The sequence below is a fragment of the Euprymna scolopes genome, chromosome 44 (genome assembly GCF_053919585.1).
Source record: "Euprymna scolopes isolate OS-2025 chromosome 44, ASM5391958v1, whole genome shotgun sequence".
NCBI classification, from domain to species: domain Eukaryota; kingdom Metazoa; phylum Mollusca; class Cephalopoda; order Sepiida; family Sepiolidae; genus Euprymna; species Euprymna scolopes.
This window is the reverse complement of record NC_136525.1, coordinates 21,211,471-21,236,354: the sequence shown is the minus strand read 5'-3', so window position 1 is coordinate 21,236,354 and position 24,884 is coordinate 21,211,471. Positions and strand designations below refer to the sequence as shown.

At 33.6% G+C, this 24,884-nt stretch overlaps 1 protein-coding gene across 3 annotated transcripts in view; it reads right to left on the bottom strand.

Annotated features, from left to right (window-relative positions):
• Window positions 1-24,884, bottom strand: part of LOC145268726 (uncharacterized) — a 285,381-nt gene that overhangs the window by 34,678 nt on the left and 225,819 nt on the right. For all 3 annotated transcript variants that reach the window (XM_080124294.1, XM_080124296.1, XM_080124295.1), the window contains 3 exons: window positions 22,005-22,078; window positions 5,549-5,640; window positions 1,752-1,805 (listed from right to left, as the gene is read on the bottom strand). In XM_080124294.1, coding sequence (XP_079980420.1) covers window positions 1,752-1,805; window positions 5,549-5,640; window positions 22,005-22,078 — 220 coding nt within the window. The remainder of the gene's footprint in view (window positions 1-1,751; window positions 1,806-5,548; window positions 5,641-22,004; window positions 22,079-24,884) is intronic.

The window sequence follows — 24,884 nt, the reverse complement described above, 5'->3', positions numbered from 1 at the left end:
TTATTCAATTTAAGTAAACAAAATAACCATTTGTTACTACAATAAATTTACTGTTTCAATCTAAAAAGATTTCATCAGGTGAACAGAGGCCTCCATTTTTTTTTCTTTTTAAAAATTTTTTTGTATATAAAAAGAGGAAAAAAAAAGTCTTCTGAATTTTTTTATTTTCATTAAAAGACTGGCCTTTATGAAGAACGGAAGCCTGACGAAATTCTTCAAGATTGAAATTGAATAAAATAATTATATATAGAGAGATATTTCACTTGCACAATTTTTTTTTTTTTTTTTTTTTTTACAAAGGAGTCAGCACTTATATCAAGGCCTGGAGACCACTTGAGGATAAGAGTTAATGAGTGTCTGGTAGTCAATGGGAAAACATTGTAGTAATCATTAGCAGTGAAAACTTAGTAAATTGGATTACTTAAGTCATCAAAAACTTGTTTACATAGAACTTGAAGATGACCATATTATTGTCAGCTGGAAAACAAGAAAATGGAACAGTTCCACAGGCGTACAGTTCTAAGAAAAGCTTTGTTCATGGAATTTATTATTTAGATTTAGGCACAGATAAAGAGTGGGGGAAATTAATGATAGTGGTTTCAGTTAGACGAGTGCTTTCGTGAAAGTTTGGCAAGACTATAGATTGGAGCTCAGATGAGCACTTGCCATGAAAACAAGCCGAATATGCGGGGCCTCCCTCCATGAGCAAAGAATTTACTTTCACCATGAATAATGCCTTTAACAAATTTTAAAACTATCCAAGGCATAGTTATTGAGAAAAATGTGACCAAAAAAAAAAAAAAAAATGAACAGATGAACGATTTGGGGGCAATTTTACCCTTATAATGCCCCCCTGGGGTGGGGGTGGGGGTAACCAGAGTTACCCCAGAAAATCTGTTCTGGCAAAAATTTACTTTCACCATGACTAATGTTTGTGCAAAATTTTAAAAATATCTAAGGCATGGTCATTGAGAAAAGTGCGAACAAATAAACAGGAGTGAATTACAAAGTCCAACCCCTCCTTTGTCGGGAGGGGGGGGGGCAATAATGATAAAGCAGAGACAGGCTTGCAACATTTTCTGTGGGAAAGAGGTTGCAGGTTATGAAGTCTATTTTGAACTGTCAAGGCAAGATAAGATGCTTCCAGCAGCTCCTACCCAGGTGTGGCAACAGTACTCCATCCTTGGATATACTTGGCTCTTATACAGGTAGAGAATTGCATCGGTAGCAAGATATCTACTGGAGCAGTAGAGTGATCCAACCATTTTTACCAGAGACCTTGGCAACAGATTTGATGTATTTGTTCCATTTCATATTAGGAGAGAAGGGCAGTCTCAGAAGCTTGTCAAGATATTGAGCTTCTCCAGGATGAGGGCCATTCATTTCAAATGGGGGTAAGATGAGGGTCAAATGTTTAATATTGATTTTTAAAATTTTACAAAAATTAAAGTTTTCTGAATTTCATAAGGGATTCTACTCACTTTTTACTTAATTTACATCAAACAAAATATATCCCACATTTGTCCTGGTGTTTATTTTTCATAGCACGTCAATCCTAGACACATGGCCGTTTATCAAAACCTCCATCTTTGCTTCCTAGTCAATAATCCACAAAAGTAAGCAAGGGAGATCACTCTAGGAACTTAAGAAAACCATTCTTTTTATCTTAATAAAAAGAAAAACAATTTAACTCCATTCTCATCCGTTTGGGAGGTTTGTACTTTTTCCTGTTATCAGATAATAAAGCTCACCTGTTTGGCTTCATCTTCAGAGTTTATTCTTTCAATATTCCACTGATTCACTTGCTGAAAAATCGAATTTGAAAAAAATTTACTTTGAAATATGTGTAAGGAAATAAAAATAATGTGTGCTTATGCAGTTCAGCAAAAAAAAAAAAAAAAAAAAAAAGAAATCTTTGCTGATGCACATACCCACTTTGGAATGAAGTTCTCAAAAAATCCCTTTATTTGGTCAAGTAGTGTTTTTTTGGTTTTTTTTATTACAGGGAAAGATCAAATTTTAGTGAGGACGATTGCAACGAAAAGGGGCACAGGGGAGATAACTATCTAATTCTTGAAGTTTGTCAAAAAGCACATGAAGTTTAATTTTATTAATTTTGTAACTATCTTTTTTATAAAAAAACAAAAACAAAGGCAAAAGGAATATCTAAAATTATTAAAAACTAAAGTAAGTGTCAAATTTTAGCAAACTTCAAAAATTTGATTGAATTATCTCCTCTGCCCCCCCCCCCCCCTGTAGCTAAAATTGCCAAGATAGCTGTTGTGGCGGTTGTCCTCGCTAAATTTTTCTCTTGAAAAAAAAAAAAAAAAAAAAAAAAAAAAAAAAAAAAAAATGCTTGATTAAATTAAGCGATTGTTTTTTTTATGACAACTTCATTCCATAACAGGTATGAGTACAGAGATTTTTCATTACTTTCAGTTTTTAATGTCTGCTAAATCGCACAAGCACCAAATAATTTTTTTTTTTAAATTTAAAAAAAAAAACCCTGAAAAACAGAAGATAAAACTTCATGCAAAAATGTTATCAGAAATTAACTTTTTCTTATTAAAATTTAAAAGCGGATTTTTGATTGAAAAATCGAAATAATATTAGCAGCATTTTGGTTTTTGTTCAAAAGGTTAATGTAGTTTGCTTGAAGCATTATCTAGTGTGTGTGTGTGTGTATATATATATAGTAGCGTCCAAAACTAAGGGACAAAATTTTAAAACCTACTATTTGTTAGAAATAACAACTGTGAAAAGCTGAAATTTTGACAACTGGTATTCGTTATCATCCATGATAATTTACTAAAATTTGAATCATTTGCAAAGGATAAAAAAAGAATTATGACAATTATTTATTTGTTTTCCAAATAAGAACGTCCAAAAGTAAGGGACAAAAATTAAGAAAAACAATGTAAACAGTATGCTATATTCAAATTTTTTGATTTCCTCTAAAGAATAAGTCTTACTTAGTCATTTGTAAACGTTGCATCAGCCGGCACCATGGTGAAACGCCAAAAACTTGATGACTCTGTGAGACAAGCTATTGTGAAGCTACACAAGGAAAAGCACACCATTAGAGAGATTTCAGAGAAAGTGAAACGTTCCAAGAGTGTTGTAGGCAAGGTTGTAAAATCTTACAATGATAATGGCAAAATAGTGCTTTTAAAACCGGCAGACCCCGCAAAACTTTAGCAAGAGAAGATCGAATAATGCAGAGCATGTCATTAAAGGATCGTTTTTAAGTCTTGCACAGAAATTAAAACGGTTATGAATAGTATTTCATGTGTTAATGTGTCAAGACAGACTGTTTCTAGATGACTGCAAGAAATAGGGCAGTTTAATCGAACCCCAGGGAAGAAACCACTTGTTAGTTCGAAGAAGAAGAGATTAGAGTTTGCAAACAGGTATGTAATTTGGACATATGAAAATTGGGCAAAAGTATTTTTCAGTGATGAAAGCAAGTTTAATTTATTTGGAAATGATGAAAAAAAAACAATGTAAAAAGACATGTTAGTGAAAGATTAAGTGCAAAGTGTACTAAGAAAATTGTCAAGTTTGGGGGCGGAAGCGTCATGGTATTTGGAATGTTTTCTAGCCAAGGTATAACGCCTCTTATCCGGTTACAAACGCGTATAAATGCGCAGATCTATAAAAACATTGTTCAAGATCCTGTGCCAAATCATACAGAATTCAGGTTTTGACAGGGCTACCTTTATGCCAGATAATACCAATGTCACAAGGCAAAGGTGGTAATGAGTTACCTTAGCGAGCAAGATTTCAAAATTATGGATTGGCCACCGCAAAGTCCTGAGTTAAATCCAATAGAAAATCTTTGGAAAACCTTAGGAGTGAAAGTTATGGAAAGAAATCCCACTAACATGGAGGATTTGTGGGTGAAGCTTCAAGAAGAATGGTCTAAAATTAGTATCGAGGATTGTCAAGAACAGATTTGTTCTTGCAGTTAAAGATGTGCAGCTGTCATTGAGAGCAAGGACTCATTTACTAAATATTAATTGTACATGTATTTTTATTTTTTGGCTGTTTACATTGTTTTTCTCAATTTTGTTCCTTACTTTTGGACGTTCCTATTTTGAAAATAAATAATTGTTATAATTCTTTTTCTATCCTTTGCAAATGATTAAAATTTTAGTATGTTATTATGGATGATAACGACTACCAGTTGTCAAAATTTCAGCTTTTCACACTTGGTATTTCTAACAAATATTAGATTTTAAAATTTTGCTCCCTAGTTTTGGATGCTATTGTATATATATATATATATATATATATATATATATACATACATACACACACTAGCAGAAGTACCAGTTGTTGATTGGGTTAAAAAAAAGAGTCTTTAAAAAAAAAGATTTCTTAAAGGTTATGAAAAGGAGGGGGGTGTTAAAGAGATAGCTCCAAACTTTTGGGGTATCAAAACCCAAGCAACTTCCTCAAACGAACATGAGGGGGCAGTAGTATGAATCTTTGACACAAATGTATGAACACTGATTAAGGTCCCCCATTATAAATGACTGCCATGGTGCCCCATCTCGATTGGTGTGAGGGAGTAATGTGAGCCGTAAAAACTTCCCCCTTCCCATGGTGGGGTTATTATGGAAAGTTCAGTAGGTCTAAATCAAACGATGTGAGCATGCATAGGGTTCCTATTTACAAATGACACCCCTGGGACCCCCATCCCGTTTGTGAGAGTGAACAGTGTAATCCGTTAAAACCTCCCCCCACTTCATGGTGGGTTATCTGGCTATATTTGGTAACTCTATGAGTCTAAGTCAAATTATGTGAGTGTGCACAGTTTTCCATTTATAAGTGACCCGCTCCTCCTCCCGTTGTTAGGGGACAAGCAGTGCAACCCTAACCCTCTCCATGGTGGGTTATCCTGCCAAATTTGGTAGCTCTACGTGAAACAGTGTGGTTGGTTGGTTGTTTTTGTTTTACGGCATATCAACCCTTTTCAGATTATTTAATGCTGAATCCAAAGATTGTGAAGAAAGATTTTTTAATAAATGGAGGTGGTTGGCTTTTGATCGTATTTTGACAATCTTAATATTCAAATTTAGTTGGTTTGAGGAAGATAACATAAGTTGAATTTGAAAGCTTCGTCTTATGTTAAAAATAGAGTCATTGATAATCAGGCTCACGAGTCAGTCAAAATGCTTTTGCAGGCCGGATCCGACCCGGAAGACTAGGGTGCCGACCTTGGCTTTAAGCGATAGTTTCTTAAAAAAAAAAAAATAAATAAAAAAATTGTATCAAAATTATTCAACTGTTAGTGTACATATGAATGAATGCCAAAGTATGTATTGTGTTGTTTAATATCTGGAATTTTCGTTTAAAGAAAATCAAGTAGCAAATTTTGCATAGTCAGCTAGTCTGCTGGGACTTTTGTTCTGAGTTAAGTCAAAATCCAATATTTTTAAGCACTTAATAGATACTCATAGGCATTACAATAAATATCTTGTTTGTATTAACTTGAATTATCTCCCTTTCTTTCTTGTGATTATCCTATTGTCGCAGCACTTACTGGATTGTAGTAGGAAATATGTTGTTTTTCCAGATAAGGGATCGCACAGTCCGCTCGCCAGGTCGTCGGGTCACATGATCCACCAAGGAATACTGGGGAGAAAAAAAAAAAATGTTTAAAACAAGGGGGGAAAAAAAAGGGCATTTCTACACTATTGGGATGAAATTTCAGGAAATTGTAATACTGAATTTCACATGAAAACAATGGTATCTACGTATTCCTCGTATTTTTAAGATGATTGTATCGAAAAATTATGAAAATTTATAAGGTAGAAAATTATTTATTAAAGAAAATAAAAAAATTGAATTTGAAAACGATCGTAAAACACAGAAGAGTTCAAAAGGGAGGTAACTTTCTGTTTCGATTTAAACAAGAGGGCAGCAATTTTTCATCTGTTAACACGATTAAAGCTGTTTTTAATAATTCAGTAATATTCAGGTAATTTCAACTGCATAATTTGGAAGCTATCATGGTAACTTATTCGAATTGACAAATAGAATCAGTAGAAACCTTTGTTTTTTTATATTTGAAAACTCCATTTATCGACTACAAAATCTTGTCCCAATTCTGTAGAATCAGAAAAAAAAAAAAAAAAAAAAAAAGTCTCTTTTCAGGGATTAAGGAAAAGTCGGCATTTATGCAATTTAGGTTTGAAGGACATTTCTTAAGGTTGCCTGCATGTGAAATTATTGTGGCAAAAGTTGTGCAATCTCTAACCACACTTCTCCAGAGTTGGTGCTGTTTTAATTACAGTTGCAAGTATATATTAGCTTAGAATGACTGGAAACAATGCAGAGAAGCACAACATCATTGCGGACAAACAAACAAGAATACGAATTTATATATATATCTATTATAGATAGATATACCCCCCCCCCCACACACACATCTATTTTGGTTTGGGTAAGTCGGCAAAAATAAGTGAGAAAGATGAGAGTCAATGGAAAAAAAAAAAAAAAAAAAAAAAAAAAACCTCAGTAAAAATGGTTGGCAGCCAAATTCCATAAAGGTTACAGAATTTGCATCTCCAAGACTCAAGATTGAGAAAGAATAGAAATTAGTATATGAAAAAAAAAAAAAAGATACAGACACAATGTACATTCTATATATATATATATATATATATATATATATATATATATAATTATTTTTTTACTATAATAATTAAATACCTACAGACACTAGTGTTTCATCCTTTCGGGATTCTTCAGTGCAGGGTGTCACGATTACTACCAGTCGAACGATTCGAACCCCGCGACACGAGACATCTCTGGCTCGATTAGCGGAGGCCGTATCCATTCGGCTACCAGTAACCATGTGAAATAGCGTTGAATTTTAAACATTTTAATTTAAATGTTCATTACGTCAGACAGACAGTGATCAAATCGTTATCCGATGATCTACGCATAAGAGCTAAATTGACCGACTTTTTAATTCAACTGAAAGTGCTCAACGATAAGAAACGAATTTCTTAAAGGGGCTGTCATGTTATATATATATATATATATAAGTGATAAGATGATACCAACATTTCCCTGATTCCAATACAATTACCGATTCTGTTTTAAATTTCTGATTCTTTTTTAATCTTTAAATACTTTTTATTGACGGGGAGGGCAAGCAGATTACCATAAAAAACATGTATAATGTGTGTATATATTTTCAGAAATGTAATAATACACTTGTGGGTTAGAGGGGGAGGATTTGTAGATCCAAGTTTTACTGATAGTAAATATAAAAAAAAAAAAAAAAAAAATGTATCATTAGCATACCAGCAATGGAAAGTTAAGTTTTAAAGAAAGACAAAATTTAAGCAATTAAAAGAATCGTTTTTAGCTTCGTAAAATATGTACAAAACTTTCTGATTCCAATACCCTAAACAGTTTTGATTTTCTGATTAATCGTCACAGCATTGATATTTTTTCTCGATTTTTTCTTCTTTCCTTATTGATCTGATGATATAATCAAGTTATACGTAACTTTTATTCCTCATCTTTTATTTAATATATTTAATTGCTCCTCTTAACCGTGTTGAGCTTTCTCTATCTTGATAAGTTTGCTAACTTCATTTAATACTTTAACTAAGTTTACTCTGCTAAAGATATATTCTTTATTAGCTTAATAATCATTTTTCTTCAGAGGGGTTCCAATAACAATTTTTTATGAATCTTATGCTTTTTAAGGATTCCCATTTCTTTTCACCAACTTTTCCTCTCTTTAATACGAGGAAAAAAAATCTCCAACAGTTTTTTTTTTTTTTCAAGGAACAAACTGATGAGTTGTTTGGTATTTCTCCATCATTAAATGAAACATGCGTAAGACAAAATATTATAAATGAAAAAGGAATGTTTGGATTTAGAATGTTCATTACCGAGATGATATACATATATATATATATATATATATATATATATATATATATATATATATATATATATATATATATATATATAACCTATTACTTAATGAAATCGCAAATCTGTAAGGAATTTCAAACAAATCCCTGTATTTAGCCAATGAGGTAGTTTATTCTTATTCCATCAGCCATGAACATGCAGAAAACCTTAATTCTTTATTTGTATTCTTAGTATCAGCTGTATTAGGATTTCAAACGATTATCTCTTAGAATTAAGCACTTTTACTCGTTGTCACATTGCAGACAATTCTAGTAGGAATTTCAAGAGGATCAAAATTATTCTTGTTTTATTATACGTGTTTAATGAGGTCATCTTCAAGTTCAACATCCCCGCTTTGTCGATTTTCAGCTATTAAAATGTTTAAATTATTTTGAATACAAACAAAATCTTGATAGTTAAATTGAATTGTAACCCTTGAATTTTAAAACAAAATGGCGGCTCCTGGACCCCTTGTCACTTATTAAAATTTGATTTTCTATGTTAAAAAAAAATACTTTACATGATTTTTGGAATATGGCATCTTTGTTTCGTGATGTGTACATTATTAAAGATTTCTTTGTACTTTCATTAAGTGTAATTATAAATAATCTCCCTGTTTTGCCACTCAATTTACTATTGTCGAATTCGCGAATCTGTATAGAATCTCTAACGCATCCCTATATTTAGCCAATGAGGTAGTTTATTCTTGTTCCATCAGTCATGAACATGTAGAAAACCTTAATTCTTTATTTTTCTTTACTTACATTCTTAGTATCAGCCGTACTGAGGATTACAAAATATTATCACTTAGAACTAAGCACTTTTATCCGTTGCATCACATTGTGGACAATTATAGTAGGAATTTTAGGAGGCTCAAACCTATTTTATTTATTTATTTTTATTATTACATTTTCACCCCAAGCTACTATCAGATACATAAGTTTCAGGGATACTTGAACTTTATTTTTTTTTTACATAGAGGTTACCACTTATCAAGGCCCAGAAGCCACGCGTTGTTTATGTTGAACTTGAAGACATCCAAGTTGTAGTCAGGTGGGAAAGGGCAAACGGAAGAGAGTTCCACAGTCGTGCACTGCTCTGCTCGTGGAATCTACGCTTGGATTTAGGCACAGATAAAGAATGGGGAAAATTAATGACAGTGGTTTCAGCTAGACGGGTGTTTTTCGTGAAAGATTGGCAAGGGGAGGACCAGAGATTGGAGCTCAGACGAGCACTTGACATGAAAATAACGATAAAACAGACAGGCTCGCAACGTCTCTTCTGTGGAAGAGAGGCTGCAGGGAAGAGAAAAGGGCATCCCCCACTAAGCCACGAAGTCTATTTTGTACTCTGTCAAGGCAGGATAGGCCGTTTTTAATCAGTACAGTTGAAAAAGCAGGAATCCGGAAGGGAATTTCAAAGTCTAGCAGTTCTAGGAAAAAAAACTATTAGAGTAGAAGGCCTTCTTACATCTAGGGATTTCTACTGTGTAGGGGTGAGACTTTGCTGCTTGTTGGAGAATCCATTAAAATACTTGTAAAACAAGCAGAGGGATGCAACACTTGTTTTATTATGTGTTTAATGGGTTATCTTCAAGTTCAGCATCTCGATATTTTTACTATACTCATAATACCATTTTACGTTTTTTTGTTTTTACTCTACCCTCCACCTAACCCTAACTCTCCTCCTCATACTTCGTCTTATAAGATTCTGAAATGTTGGAAAATTCTTTGAATTAATGCCTTATTCATGGCACCAAAGCTAACAGTATAGGTCATTTTTGAAATGGCTTTTTTCCCTTGTTAACTGCAATATGTGGCGGGTCCTGTGCAGTTCTAGGAGGTCCACTTTCACCGACTTTACCGTCTCCCTTCAAGAAGAGGTTAGTTTATTAATGTCTTGAGATGCCCCTACCATTAATCTGATCATAAGGAAATTGCTTTTTTGTTTGCATTATTGTGTTTTAATGAGAGGATTTAGCCATTGGGAAGTTGAACACATTTCCCTTTGGTATAGCATTTTTGTTTGTCCGTCGTGCTTAAATTTGAAATATATAATATACAGATGACCCTCCAGAGGAATGTTAATGAGGCTGCTCAGGCATTTTTTGCAGGCTAGAGTGCGCTTCCTCTAGGACACTGGCTCTTCAATTCCACTTTCTGACACTTGTACCATATCTTCGCACTGTGTCATGAAAATAAATAATTTTTCATTTGCCAATATGTAAAGACTACTTTTATTCCTGGACAACGGCGGGGTACTTCCGCTGGTTTTTAATAAATTCGTCTTAGCCCATTTTTTGTGCAGCACCTGGGGGAGCAATACAATGCAGATAATTAGGACTTAATGAGAAAACGTTACGATTCCCATATCTACCCCCCTACCTCCGGACCCCTTCTCTTGCAAGTCCAACCCCACTTCGTTTGAAATGGAATACTACAAATAAAAAAAAAATGAATAAATAAAAATCACTTTAAAAAATGGGAAATTATCAATTAATCGCCTGGAAATTGCCTTAAATGACAAAAATCAAAATCCAACTCAGCTTCAATCAGCAAATTAATCTGAGCTTTGGGAAATTGCTTTCTTTTTCTTCTTAATATTTTTTTAGTTTTTTTTAGTTATGTCATTGCATTTTAATGAAAGGTTTTATCTGTTGGGCATTCAGACACCCTGCACTTTGGAATAGCATTTTTATTGATTTGTTGCGCTTAAGTTTGAAATATATAATATACAGCATAATCACGTTGACACACCAGTTCTCTTTAGATCACCAAAGTTAAGCAACGTTGAATCTGGTCGTCCCATATATAGAAGGACTAGCCTGGGTGCCCGACGTTGCTCGGGCGTTTGGAGGTGTGAGTTGAGAAAAAAAAAAAAAAAAAAAGTGGTAGTAGGCAAGCTCGAACCCGTGACGCGAAGACGGAAAAGAAAGTGGAGGTGTGTGTCAAGGTTGAGAAACAAAAAAAATGGTTTTACCTATGTGCCTACGGTGGTTGTGACGTCACTGGCGGTTGAAATAACGCCTTTTATGCGACGTCAAGAGTTGGATGACTTGCAAAAAATGTCAGCGAAAAAAGCGACCCCTTGCTGTAGAAAAGGGTCCAGTTGAGGGTGAAGCAATTAATGTTTTTAGTCAATTTTTCAATATTTGTCGTCCGAAGGATTGAGCTTCAAAATGATACCGATCGCATGGAAATCCGTTTTCTCTGTTGAAAGTCTTAGGCAGACATACATACATACATTTATTTAAACAGACAGGTGAGATTTATATTATAGATGCTGGCACCTCCCTGCAAGAACTGATAAAATCTGACCAGGATAGACGTCCGGCTAGGGATTGCTTGTAAATTTGATATTCCAATGAAACTTCTGCCTTTGGAGGAAGTCAGTACAACCTGCCATGGGTAAGTGCCACTTTGGTACAGGGGTCAATAAGTTTGAAATATCGATTTCATTGGTCTGTCATGCTTAAGTTTGAAATATCATTTTCATGGACTTTCCCAAATCAGTTTCAAACATCAATTTCGTTGGTTTGTCACAATTAATCCTTTACCACCAGATTTTTTTTATTCAAGAAATTTTTTTTTTTTTTTTTTAATCACGAAACCCACATATGACGGAAGTTAACATGCAACTGATGCATGAACATAAACCTCTCATTGTTGAACCATGCATAAACTTGTACTTTGAAGACCAGTTGGGCTGATAAGCTTTAAAAGTAATTAATGCTAGCGAGACCTGTGGAAATTCCACAGAGGACTCATTCATATGTAATATATTAATGTTGGCAGTCTGTAGATGTTCAGTGTAAATGGAGACGCTCTGATATTATTGTAACTTTTTTGTTAAAACTGCAAAAGTATTTATCTAAGCTAGCATGAACGCCTGGCAAAGCCAGGTCATAAAGTACGCTTAAATATATTTTAATTCTTGCAGATTTTGTATATATTATAGAGTTGATGTTCTATCGATTTTTATATATTGTATATATTATAAAGTTGCGATTTCAAAAATAAAAAAATATGACTTGGGTGCATTAGCTTGAATCGAAACTGAAATAAAAACTTATCAAATTATATATATATATATATATATATATATATATATATATATATATATATATATAAATAATTAAGTTTGTAATATCTTTGTTGGCCTACCATGCTCTAGTTTGAAATATCACCATCATTGGTTTGTCATTCTTTAAATAGCATTTTCATTGGTTTATCATACCCAAGTCTGAAATGCCATTTTTTATGTTTGTCATCTTCTATCTTCTTCTATAAATATAAAAGGCAAAATGTGTGTGTGTGTGTGTGTGTGTGTGTGTGTGTCTCTCTCTCTCTCTCTCTCTCTCTCACACAAAAACTTTCGCCAGAGGCCACGGATTTTCGCCAGACAGGTATCATTCTAAAGCTCGAACCTCCGGTCGACAAATATCGAAAATTGGGCAAAAACATTCATTCCTTCATCCTTAACGGCTCTCTTTTTTACAGGGAGGGGTGAAAAAAAAAATGGTATCTTCATGACAAGATGGCTTTACGCATGCGTCAATATGTGCAAAAGACGGTGTACATTGAATTCGTTTTAAATGTTATAAAAACCGACCTACTTTCGTCCATGCGTCTATAGCGCGATGGGTTAAGTGACAGCGTCGTTATCTGAAGATTTCAAGTTCAATCCCAGTTATTAGATATACTTTTTTTCTCGGTTTTTAAACATTTAATATTGAAACGAGGTTATTTATACCATTTTTTTTCTACTTTTCGCTGTTTTTTTTTTTTTTTTTTTTCCTTTTTTGGGTTTTTGTTTATCCGATTGTTTTAAAGTTTTACATCTGTTCGCTGTTTTATTTGTTTTGTTTTTTCCGATTTTTTAAAAAAGTTTAAACAGAGTTATCAATTCGTTTATTCTTTGCCCCCCCCTCCTACATACACACCTCCAAACACCCGAGCAACGCCGTCCTTTTTTTTTGGGGGGGGGGAGGGGGTTTGTTTTTCCGATTTTTAAAAAGTTTTACGTTCGTTGGCTGTTTTTTTTGTTTGGGTCTTTCGATTTTTTAAGAAATTCTTTACCCCCCCCCCTACCCACACACACCTCCAAACACCCGGGCAACGCCGGGTACCCCCGCTAGTCTGTAATATAAATCTTACCTGCCTGTTTAAAATGTTTGTATGTTTGACAGAGGCAACGGATTTTCATGAGATCAGTATCGTTTTGAAGCTTAACCCTTTGGATGACAAATATCGAAAAATTGGCTAAAAACATTAATTCCTTCACCCTCAACTGAGCACTTTTCTACAAGGAGGAATTGCTTTTTTGTCGATATTTTCAAAAGTCAACCCCTCTTTTCGATTGACTAGCCTTAATTTAAACCTTCACCACTTCCAGTTTGGTGAAGGACGCAACGGCAAAGGTGTCACGTTTTCTTTTCACATTCTTTTCCTCATTCACAGTACGGGTTCAATCCTGCCCGTCTATTACCACTTTTTTCTTTTTACTCAACACATGCCTCTTAACACCCGGGCAACACCGGGCACGCAGGCTAGTGATTAAATAAAAAAAATAAAATGAAAAAAAAACAAATAGATACATATATTTTCATTGCTCTGTCATAAGTTTAAAATGACAGTTTCACTGGTCTGTCACAAATTCAAACTAGAATTTTCATCGACATATCTTAAGCATTTTTTAATTACTGTCATTAAATTATGATCGATTTATTGGAATAATACTGCAAAAATGGGCATGAAAAATTCAATTTAAAAACCTTCCAGGAGAATATGATGTCACAGTAAGAGAGGAGGAAATACTCAAACATGATTGACCAAACCAAATCACATGATTAAAAGAGATGAGTTGTAAAAGAGGGGGCGGGGTCAGCAAATTTTACAAGGTAAATGACACAAAATTAGATTCTAAAAAACACAGCATATTTTTATATATTGCAAAGTGCCTCTACGAGGAGTGGAGGAGGATAACCCCCCAGAAAAATTAACACTTTCCAAGAACATAACTTCTAATTGTTTAAATAAAGAATGGATGATGAAAAAAGGTAGTGAGAGAAATAGAATGATGTAAATATCAGAGTCTGTACAAAAGTTTTCGCCGGTTTGTAGAAGGGGCATTTTAAACTAAATGTAATTTTATGCATATTGTATTACATATAAACATATCAGCATGATTAATTTGTTTTCCTTTCAGATTATTAAAGCATCATATTTTTTTGACAATATTCTTTCTTACCCATGTTGACTTGAAAACAATTTTCTTTAGTCAGCAGAAAGAGAATCATCTTCCACTATGATAATGCTTGTCACCATACGAACCAAGTTCTAATAGGAAAATTTCATTGAAAAATCTTGCCTCATCCTGCATATTCCCCAGACCTAGCTCCCTTAGATTATCACTTATTTCGAGGATTACAAAATGATTTAGATGGCCTTAGGTTAACATCATGAGAGGAGATCAAACGAGTTAGATTCATATTTCACATCAAAACCTAAAAAATTTTACAAGCGAGGCATTTATAAGCTCGTTGACAAATGGAACCTTGTTATGAATAAAATTTTCAAACAGTTTTTCATTTTCAAAATGAAATTATAAATCGGCAAAATTTTTTGCACCGACCTGCTATTTGAGTGAAACGTTAGAAAAGGCGCTTCCTATTCTTAACCAAAAATATAATACATAACATTAACTTGTACTGTGTTTACAATGAAACAAGACTACTGTGAGCGTATTAATCAAGGACAATAAATAAACGGTAAGTAAATAACATTTTTTATTGTCTGGTAAAATGTGCCGCAAGATCCAGAGGAATAATAGTTGCATTCCTGTTCTTGTAACTTTACATTTTAAACGATTTTAAATTATTTTATGCATATTTCTTATTACTTAAACATATCACCATGATTAATTTGTTTTTCTTTCAGATTATTAAAAGTAACATTTATATTTTTTCTGCAATATTCTCAGCCATATTGACCCGAAAATGACCTTTAGTCAACAGAAGGGAAGTCATCTTCCATCATGATAATGCTTGCCCACTTATAACACTACTGACCAAATATTTTCAAGAAGACTTTGCCTCATGCCAAATTGATGGTCGAATATGTGTAAACTTGTACTCATTTTTGCATTAAATACAATCCCTAACTGTGCATCGAATGGATACGGTAATACATAGTTTGCTGCACCTTATAACAAAGGTACATACAAAATTTCAGCCAGGTCAGCCAAGTAGTTTCCACAAAAACTTCTAGAATAAATTTGGTATATTTTTTTAACATTGTGCCAGACAGCATGAAGCCACTGGGGTGGGGTGGAGGGTTAAAAAAAAAAAAAAACAATAAATGTAGGTAGATTCTGACCCAGAAGACAGCAATTCTTCCCCTTTTGTCAGAAACATCGCTCCTGAAGCAAGGACTAAAAGGAAAGCAAGAGTGACGAGGCTATTGTAGTGACTAATTCTTATTAATCCTGAACTATGCATAACATTACATAATACTTAGTTCAGTGCTGCATCTTATAAAGGTCCATGCAAAATTTAAGTCAGATCAGCCCAGTAATTTCCGAGAAAACTTCTAAAGTAAATGTATTATTTTTTTGTGTTTTGTGGAAATCGCTTTAGGCAAGGCATAAAGTCACTTGATGTAAGGGGTTAAAATTTTTTTTAACTACTATTTCAAGATCAAAAATGAACCAACAAATTCCAGCCAGATCGGCCCAGTAGTTTCCTAGAAAAAGTGGAATGAAAAGAAAGGCAGACAGACTAAGAGAAACATTTATAGATGCCCATTGCCTTATGAAATATTAATATAGATACACACTGCCTTATGAAATACAAACAGAAAATAACAGAATCACTTTATACTGTTTCTATTACGTGCGTGACCTTGCAGGCTTATATACAGAGGAGGCACTTTGAGTTTAACGGTTTCCAAGATCTGGGGAATGTCCGCTAAGTGTTATTGCGGATGTTCAGGTGCGAGGAGTAAATATTTAAAAGGTCAAATTCCCATTGGCTGACAATCCTTTTGTGCCTATGATCCAACAAACAATCGGAAACTAATGGATGCAGTGAATATTCCTCGTAGAATACCGAGATCGGGATAAAGAACAAAGTGAACTTGCATTAGTCAAGTTCAAAGCCGGATTCATCATTCCTCGTCTTCAATAAAACCATTGTTTTCTTAGAAAGTCTTGTGTTCTTTCTGGCTTTAAGAATATCTGCATATAATAATACTCAAGAGATAATGGCTATTCGGTTTGTCTAATTAGGGTTAGAGTAGGAAAGACTTGGTTTGGTCGTCTTGTTTTACAGCATATCGACCCCTTTCGGATTATTCAAAGCCGAGTCCAACACATCTGGAAAAAGCTTACATGCATCAAGCTTTTTTTTTAGGGAAGATTGCTCCAGACAAAGCATGAAGCCACTTGAGCTTCAAAAAAGAAAAACAACACTAGTACAAGGTTAAAAACTTGCCAACGGTAAGTGTTAGATAGAATGGATTCTGCACCAGAAAACAGCAAGTCTTCCCTCTTTGTCAGAAACATTGCTCAAAGAATATGAGGACTAAGGGACAAAAAGGAAGCGAGAGTTACGCGACTGCTGAAAGTAAATTCAAGATCCGTTAATTCTCGTTAATTCTTCAAATATTTAATTTAATAATGGTCATTTGGTTTGTCTAATTAGAATAAGAAAGATTTGTTTTGGTTATTGTTTTACGGCATATCAACCCCTTTCAGGTCATTCAATACAGAGTCCAGCAATCCAGGGAAATGCACATCAAGCTGCTTCTGCTTATTGAGGGGGGGGGGGATCGCTCCATACAAAGCGTGAAGCCACTTTATGTAAGGAGCTACAAAAAAAAAAAAAAAAAAAAAAAAAAAAAAATACTTCGTCAAAAACGTAGAACCAGAAAACAGCAATTCTTCCCTTTTTGTCAGAAACATCGCTCAGGGAATGCGAGGACTAAAGGACAAAACAAGTGAAAAGAAAATTACGCGGCTGCCGAAAGTAACTCCAAGATCCACATCTTACTTTTCTTAAATTATAAACGTTCGATCGAGTTTAAAATCAATAAATCAATGAGAAAGATTTGGTTTGATTTGCTTTACGGCATATCAACCTCTTTTGGGTCATTCAATGCCGAGTCCAGCAATACTGGAAAAAGTTAATACATCAAGCTGCTTATTATTTTGGGTGCGTGTGTGCGTGTAGGAGGCGGGGGGGGGGTCGCTCCAGACAGGGCATGAAGACACTTAATATAAGGAGCTAAAAAATAAATGAATAAATAAAAAGAATAAAAAATAATACTTCAAGGTCAAATACTTGGCAACGATAAGTGTCAGATGGAATAGATTCTGAATCAGAAAACAGCAATTCTTCCCTTTTTGTCAGAAACACAGCTTAAAGAATCTGAGGACTAAAGAACAAAATAATGGAAGCAAGAGTTACACGGTTGCCAAAAGTAAAATTAAGATCCGCTTTTTATTCTCCTTATATCAAATATTTATTCATGGTGTTTGGTTTGGTTGTTTTGTTTTTTTTGGTATATCAACCCATTTTGGATTACTTAATGCCAAGTCTAGTCATTTGGCAATATCCAAAGTTTTTTTTTTTTTTTTTTTTTTTTTTATCAGAAAAGGAATGTAGAAAACACTAGATTGTGAACTTTGTTTTAGACATTTTCTAGAATCCAAATCATGCAATGAACTTTGATTAAAATTCGACTAAGAATTCTTGATTTTAGATTTAGCATTCTAGAACCAAAAATGAATGCCTCGAGTGTCTAAGTTGTTGGCGCTTTGGCTTTAGAGGAGGATTATCTAAGGGAGAGAATTTCCATGGCCGAAACAGTTTACGAAAATGAAACACTAATTAAAAACTTGAACAAAAATGAATACAAACGAACAATACTGATACACGAATACTATAACTGAACAATACTAATCAGTTAATCAACCGAGAAGGAAACAAGTAATAAAACAATTAAACTTGTTAATTGATGTACACAAAACCAAAAACAAATAAACTATAACATGGAGTTTCTTTCGCAGAAAAGGGAAAAGTATTCCCTCACATAATTCTTGCAATGGAGGATCAATATGTGACATAATTTTTTTTATAAATTAGTACAAGTTTATTTATTCTTTCTTGTAGTTTTGCTATTGTTTCATTGTTTCAGTTTATTTAATGTGTTTCATTTTCGTAAACTTTTTCAGCAAGGCTTTTTTTTTTCTTTTTTTTTTTTTTTTAGTAAATGGGAGTTATCTCCCTTGGATAAACCTTCTCTAAAACAGAAGAGCTAATGTCTCTGGACAAAATTTTGTCAGAACAACCTGGCATGAGGATATTTTTTTACTACAAATAAACCCTGACTAAATATTCAAAACCACATAGTATTTGCAGCCCAAATAAGATCTCTGTACGCCAAACTAACACTGGTTTTTACGAGAAATGGCGCACCTTCTCCAAGGGATGTCACTTCAAGTAAAAGCATGAAGCTTGATACTCCACCAGACCAGATGAATTCTTGTTCTGGAATCCAGTAAGACCAAAAAAAAAAAAACTATACTATAACCTATTTAAATGATCAACCGGAGGAGAGGAAAACTATGTCCTGAACTTTTTTACTAACGCAGTGTTTGAGATGTGAAGGAGAACATTAATGGAACATTTGGATATCTATGTTGTTCATATAGGTATAAACTGTTAGTCCCAGGAAGGGGGTTCTTTGATTTCCGAGAACTTTGAAGTAAAAGGATACGTCTGCTAGTACACACACACACACACACACACACACACACACACACACACATTAGGTTATAAAATATATATGGCGACTAAGCTACACTGAATATTCCGCGTTTCATCCTCAGGCTTATGTGCATAAGCTTGAAGATTCCTAGCGTGGATGAAACGCGGAATATTCAGTGTAGCTAAATTGCCATATGTATTTTATAACCTACTAACTAGCTTTACCTACGTATTGAGCACTTTTGAAGTAAATACCCGAAGTTTACACAAATTTATACTTTTGTATATTAATTTTATGGTAGTAAATGAAGTAGTTATATATATATATATATATATATATATATATATATATATATATATATATATATTATATATACTAGCAAAAGCACCCGTCGTTGACTGGGTTCAAAAACAGCCTACAGAAAATGGACTCTGATTTATGAAAGTATGATAGGTTATGAAAAGGAAGGGTTGTAAAGAGATAGCTTCGAATTTGGGGGTATCAAAACCAAATCAAAATATGATGAAAATAAAAATAAAAAAGATAGATCCCATAATTTATTATAGCATACCAGTTCACACTAAATCACAATATTCTGTGGATCTATATTAAAAAACCTGGTTAAACTTTGTGACATATTTCCATTCTATGGAGGTCAGGTGCGAACGAATACCCCATAATTTTATTATACCATATTTCTTCAAACTGAAACATAATTATCAAACTATACTTACGCAGATAGATATGAAAAGTCTTTATTAAAGTTTGTGCCTATTTCGATTCTATGGAGGCCAGGTGCGAACCCAGACACCACAATTTTATTATACCATCCCTATTTAAGTTAAAACATACTTATCAAAATATTCTTATGTACATCTATATCGAAAACACTTGTAAACGTTTTTTTTTTTTTTTTTTTTTTTTTTTTTGATTTTAAAATTTTTTATTTTCATACTTTGTGGACCAGGCGCGAACGCAGACCCCGTAATTTTAATGAACCACCGTTCTTCCAGATCAAACATACCCATTCCTATGTCTCAATACATCTTCTATCATTATATGTAATCAGTTTTTTCAAATAGTCAACCATATAGGAGCCTATTTGTGACCAGACACACACACAGACATTCAGCTTTATATTATAGATATAATATACATATGAGTTATTATTAGTTCTCACATTGGTTGAACAATGTCGATAGATTTTTAAGAGAACTGGAATTATGTGCATTTTTTTGTCCCTAATTCTTGTTTTCATTCAATGCAGTCTTTGAATAACTGACCCAGAAAATTCTTTTAACGAATCGACACAACAAATTCTGGCATTTTTAAAAGAGCAAAAACGTAAAAAGAAAATGGAAGCCCTTTGTTCCAGGGGGAAAAAAACCCATTCAACTTGCATGTATGCACATCAACAATACAACCGAACCATTTCAGCAGAAAATATCACAAAAAAAAAAAAAAAAAAAAAAAATAGCTGACGTATTCAGATAACAAAATATATTGAATAGCAATTTAGACATTTACTCGCTCTGCAAGGATCACTGCTTAAAATATGAAACAAAATCGTCCTCATTTTTATTTACTATATATATACACACACACACACACACACACACACACACACTAGAAGATGTACCTGGCGTTGCCCGGTATTAAACATAACATTAAATACCTTAAAAAAAAAAAATTTTTTTTTAATGGAAAGAAACCAAGACACGTGCGTGTGAGTATTGCTTTTTATAGACCGTTCACTTCTTATAAGTAAAAAAAACAAAACATACTCAAGTTGAGATTGAAACCAAAACCTAAAGACAGTGAGCTATATACGATAACCATTAGACCACCTTGCCACGATAATTAAAAAGTGTTTTCAAACCTTGTGAAAGAGTTGACAAACATAGTAATCTGATGATCCTCCCCCCCCAGTTTTGACTGCTTAGCCACCCTTTTCTCCGGCTGAAAACCGATTAAAAGCATTTTCCACATGTCTGAATACCCCATATACCAAATATTATATATCTGGAAGTGATAAAAGCTTGGAATATGGCAACATTATGTGAAGAGGAGAAACCAAAACAAGATGGCAACCGAATTTGACCTGATGTCATGTTTTATCTAGCAAACAAAACTTGAATTTTTTTACTCCAATGATTTGTTATTTAATAATATTTATTAATAGACAGAAAACAACAACAACAGTAATAATATACTTTAAAAATGGGTTATACGAAATGGTAACACACATTTTGCCTTTTATATATATATAGATAGATATATATTCCCTGAAAAGGTCCCTTCTGATAATTGTTTATTAGTCAAAAAATTCTGTTATTCTGAAAAACAGTCAAGCTTGTTTGCTTATTTCAAAACTAGTAAATATTAATCAGAAGGGACTTTTTCAGGGCATTGAAGCAGATTGGTCAGCAGAAAACGTAAGTAAACTAAGACATGCATAACTTGAACAAAGCCCAACACTAAAATTCCTCAAGTATCACTTCTGGGCTCAACCCTTTTTCTGATCCTCATCAATAATCTCCCAAATCACATTCTGAGATCATTTATCAACATCTATACAGATGACAACCATCCTATGGCAACACTTTGAAGAGCAATGTATCAAGATTTGTCTGAATCTCCATTTCACGACATTGAGCAAATTTTCACGACATTGAGCAACTGTGGCTGGTTAGATACATCTAAAACCAAGCTTCTCTCTTTCCACCACCAATGCTCAGATCCTCATTTTGCTTCAACTAAAATGAATGACTCTTTCGTTGATAAAGCCTCAATGATTAACTGAACTGGTAGAAACTTCAGGAGATTCTACACTGCCAGCTTCAATCTGGAATCTAAAAGACATGGCCTACTTCAGGTGGTTAACCGCAATGGGATAGTAATTACTGCCTTCCATAGTTGTCGTCTCATGCTTTGGCCAACTAATCCTCTAGTCAGCTTTGGGCTGGATTGAAACAATGCTCTTCTAGAACTGTAGAGGTTCACTGCTTCTATCCACTGTGCCATGGTCCTTGAAGGGCAATCAAGGTTGGAGTTTTTGGTCTTATAAATGCAATTTTGTGTTATCTGGTCTTCTATTGTCAGGTTCGTACCAAATGGTATATATTTTTTTTATTTTTTGGAATTCTTTTGAGATTAGACTTCTTAATTTGTGTATTCATTTTTTATCAGACTGAGGATGAGTTTGCTGAAATGTTGTTAAATAACAACAAAAGATAAAGATGAGGATAATAGTCCAAAATGAAAACAAGTAAAATTCTAAGACAAACTTACCATCTTTTTTGCATTTTGTATCTATGGCCATACGAGCTGTCCGAATTACTGAAACTGGCTTTGGACTTTCAATTCTGTAAAATAAATAAATAAATAAAATAAAACAAACAAAAATTAAAAAAATAAATAAACATTAACAAAAAAATATATAAAAATAAAAAAAATAATAATTATAAGATATGTATTTATTTTTTATATTTACGATCGTTCATCCTAGACAAAATGTTAAAAAAAAAAAAAAAAAAAAAATTGTTTCAGAACTTTTGAGATGAATACAGATTTTTATTATTTGAACTATTGATCTCACACCTTGAATGTTATTCTCAAAACGTTTCGGCAGATGTACCCTCAGACCTTTTTCAGGAGTATCTTGTCCAACTCCGAACTCTGTATGGCATTTTGAACAGGATCTTTTGTTTAATCCATGAAGATAGCATGGTGACTATCAGTTTTTTTGCTTTAAGTACATTTTTATCGCTGAATGGAGGCAACTTATTGTAACTGCCTGTCAGCCAGTTTGTTGTCCTTCTGTCAATCTGCGGTGCTCAAGTTTCAGCACTTTCGAACCACCAATATCATGACATGACAGATGATGCCTTTCCTGAAAATCCAATGTTTAAACTTTTCATCGTAACATTCAGAGGCAACATCAAATTGAATACGTACTGAGCATAAACCCAAGTCTGCCGCAAAGATCGTAGGCTCCCTCTACTGGACTAGAAATCACACCTGCCAGTATTCTTTATATAAAATGTCTGATAACTGTGCTATCGTTTCATCAAATGTAAAATCTGTTTTTTTTTTTGTTTTTTTTTTGAAGGATGAAATTTGAATATCTTATGTTCTGCTGTGTCCAGAACATGAAACTTCGCAAAAGTAGTAAAGTACTTTCCATGTATCATCCAAGGATGCGAACCTGTGTTGAAATGTATCCTTTCATCGCCTATGCGAAACAGTAAAGGTTTGCTTTAAATCCGGATTGAATGAAAAAGGCGTTATTGTGCGTGTCCAGAGAAATTGATTTCGGTGTGTCCAGCAATTGTTTTGAGCTTTTAAAAATTCTTGCTGCTTTTGCAAATTTTTTTCTAATAATTTTGGATCTATGACGTAAATTAGATTTTTTTCTTTTTGTTTGTGTAGAATTTTTTTTTTCCGTTTGTTTACAAAAAAAAAAAAAAAAAAAAAATGGGGGAGAGGGGGAGTGAAGTTTTAGTAGTATACCCTCTCAGAGTGATGTTACCTCAAGTAACAGCACAAAGCTGGATACTCCACCAGACTAGATGAATTCTTGTCTTGGAATCCAGTAAAACCAAGAGAGCACAAGAAAGATATATGCTATAACATATTAAAATGGTCAACTTCTTTCCTAACTCAGTGTTTAAAAGATAAAGGAGAACTTGAATGGTATATTCGTATATCTATGTACCTTGTATTATTATTTTTCTTTTTTTAATATAATTATTCAAGTGGATAATTATATTTAAAAAAAAATAAATAAATAAATACATATACCACTCCCCATTTGGGGGTACCGAATTGGTCAAAGGGAAAATTATTCCCAACTCACATTTAGGTAAAAATTCACTCTCGTATAATTCATTTCAAAACAAGTATCGCAAAAAATAAAATACAAATAAACAAATAAACAAACAAACAAAAAAAAAAAAATCAAGAACAAATAACATCTATGTACATCGTATAGAGATCAAGTGTTAACCACTCGGAAGGGGGCTCTTGATTTTTTGATAAGTTGCTGAAGTAAAATGAAACCTATCATGGATCACTAGAATAATTACTCGTCTCAGGACCGGTTCAATTAATTCCCATATTGGAGTATTGTTGTCACATCCGTTTGATTAGTTGGTTTCTTTTACGGCATATCAACCCTTTTCGGTCATTTAATTTCGGGATTAATTCATGCTAGAGTACATTTTTTTGTTGTTTGTTTGTTTGTTTGTTTGTTCTGTTTTACGGCATATCAACCACTTTGGGGTCATTTAATGCCGAAAGGTTCGTTATGTTGTGTTAAATATTGGTTTGTTCTTCTTAAGGTTTTTCTTTTTTTTTTGGGGGGGGGGTCTTTCCTTATATTTTTGAGTATATTTTAGTTTCTTTCAGAAAATTGATAATTTTTTGGGGATCAATCTTGTTTAATATTGTTTTCAGATTTTTTTCTTGGTAATACTTTGTTCGGATTTGTTCAAGGTCAATGCAGTTTGTCAGTATATGGTGTATTGTGTAGGGTTCTTGACACGTTATACAGTTTGGTGTCTCCTCCCCTTTTAGTAGATGTGAGTGGGTGATGTGAGTGTGACCTATTCGCAGTCTGGTCATTACTACCTCTTCCTTTCTTGTTAACTTTTTGGTGTTTCTCGTTCCAATATTTGGTGTTATTTGGAATAGTTTGTTTTTGGTGCATGAGCTCCAGTTTTCTTGCCATTTTCTCTTCAAAAATGTGTTTATTTTAGTCTTTAGGTCTGTATAGGGGATTTTTCCACTTATGTGGTTTTGTTGCAGAGTTTCCTTTGCTGCCTTATCTGCTTGTTCATTCATGTATATGCCGATATGGCTTGGTATCCAGCAAAAGATAATGTTTTTTTTCATGGTTATGGCATCTATTTTGTTTAGCAATTTTGTAATAAGTGGGTTTGTCATTTTTTTTTCTTTTAGAGATATGAGTATTGAAAGTGAGTCAGTAAATATGATATATTTTTGATGGTCATCATTGGTTATTATATTCAGTGCCGAATCTATGGCTGTTGCTTCTGCGCTGAAAATAGAAGATTCGTTTGGGAGCCTTTTCTTTAGTTTTATTTTTTTGTGGATGGCTGCGCATCCTACTTTATCTCCATCTTTTGATCCGTCAGTGTAAATTTGTGT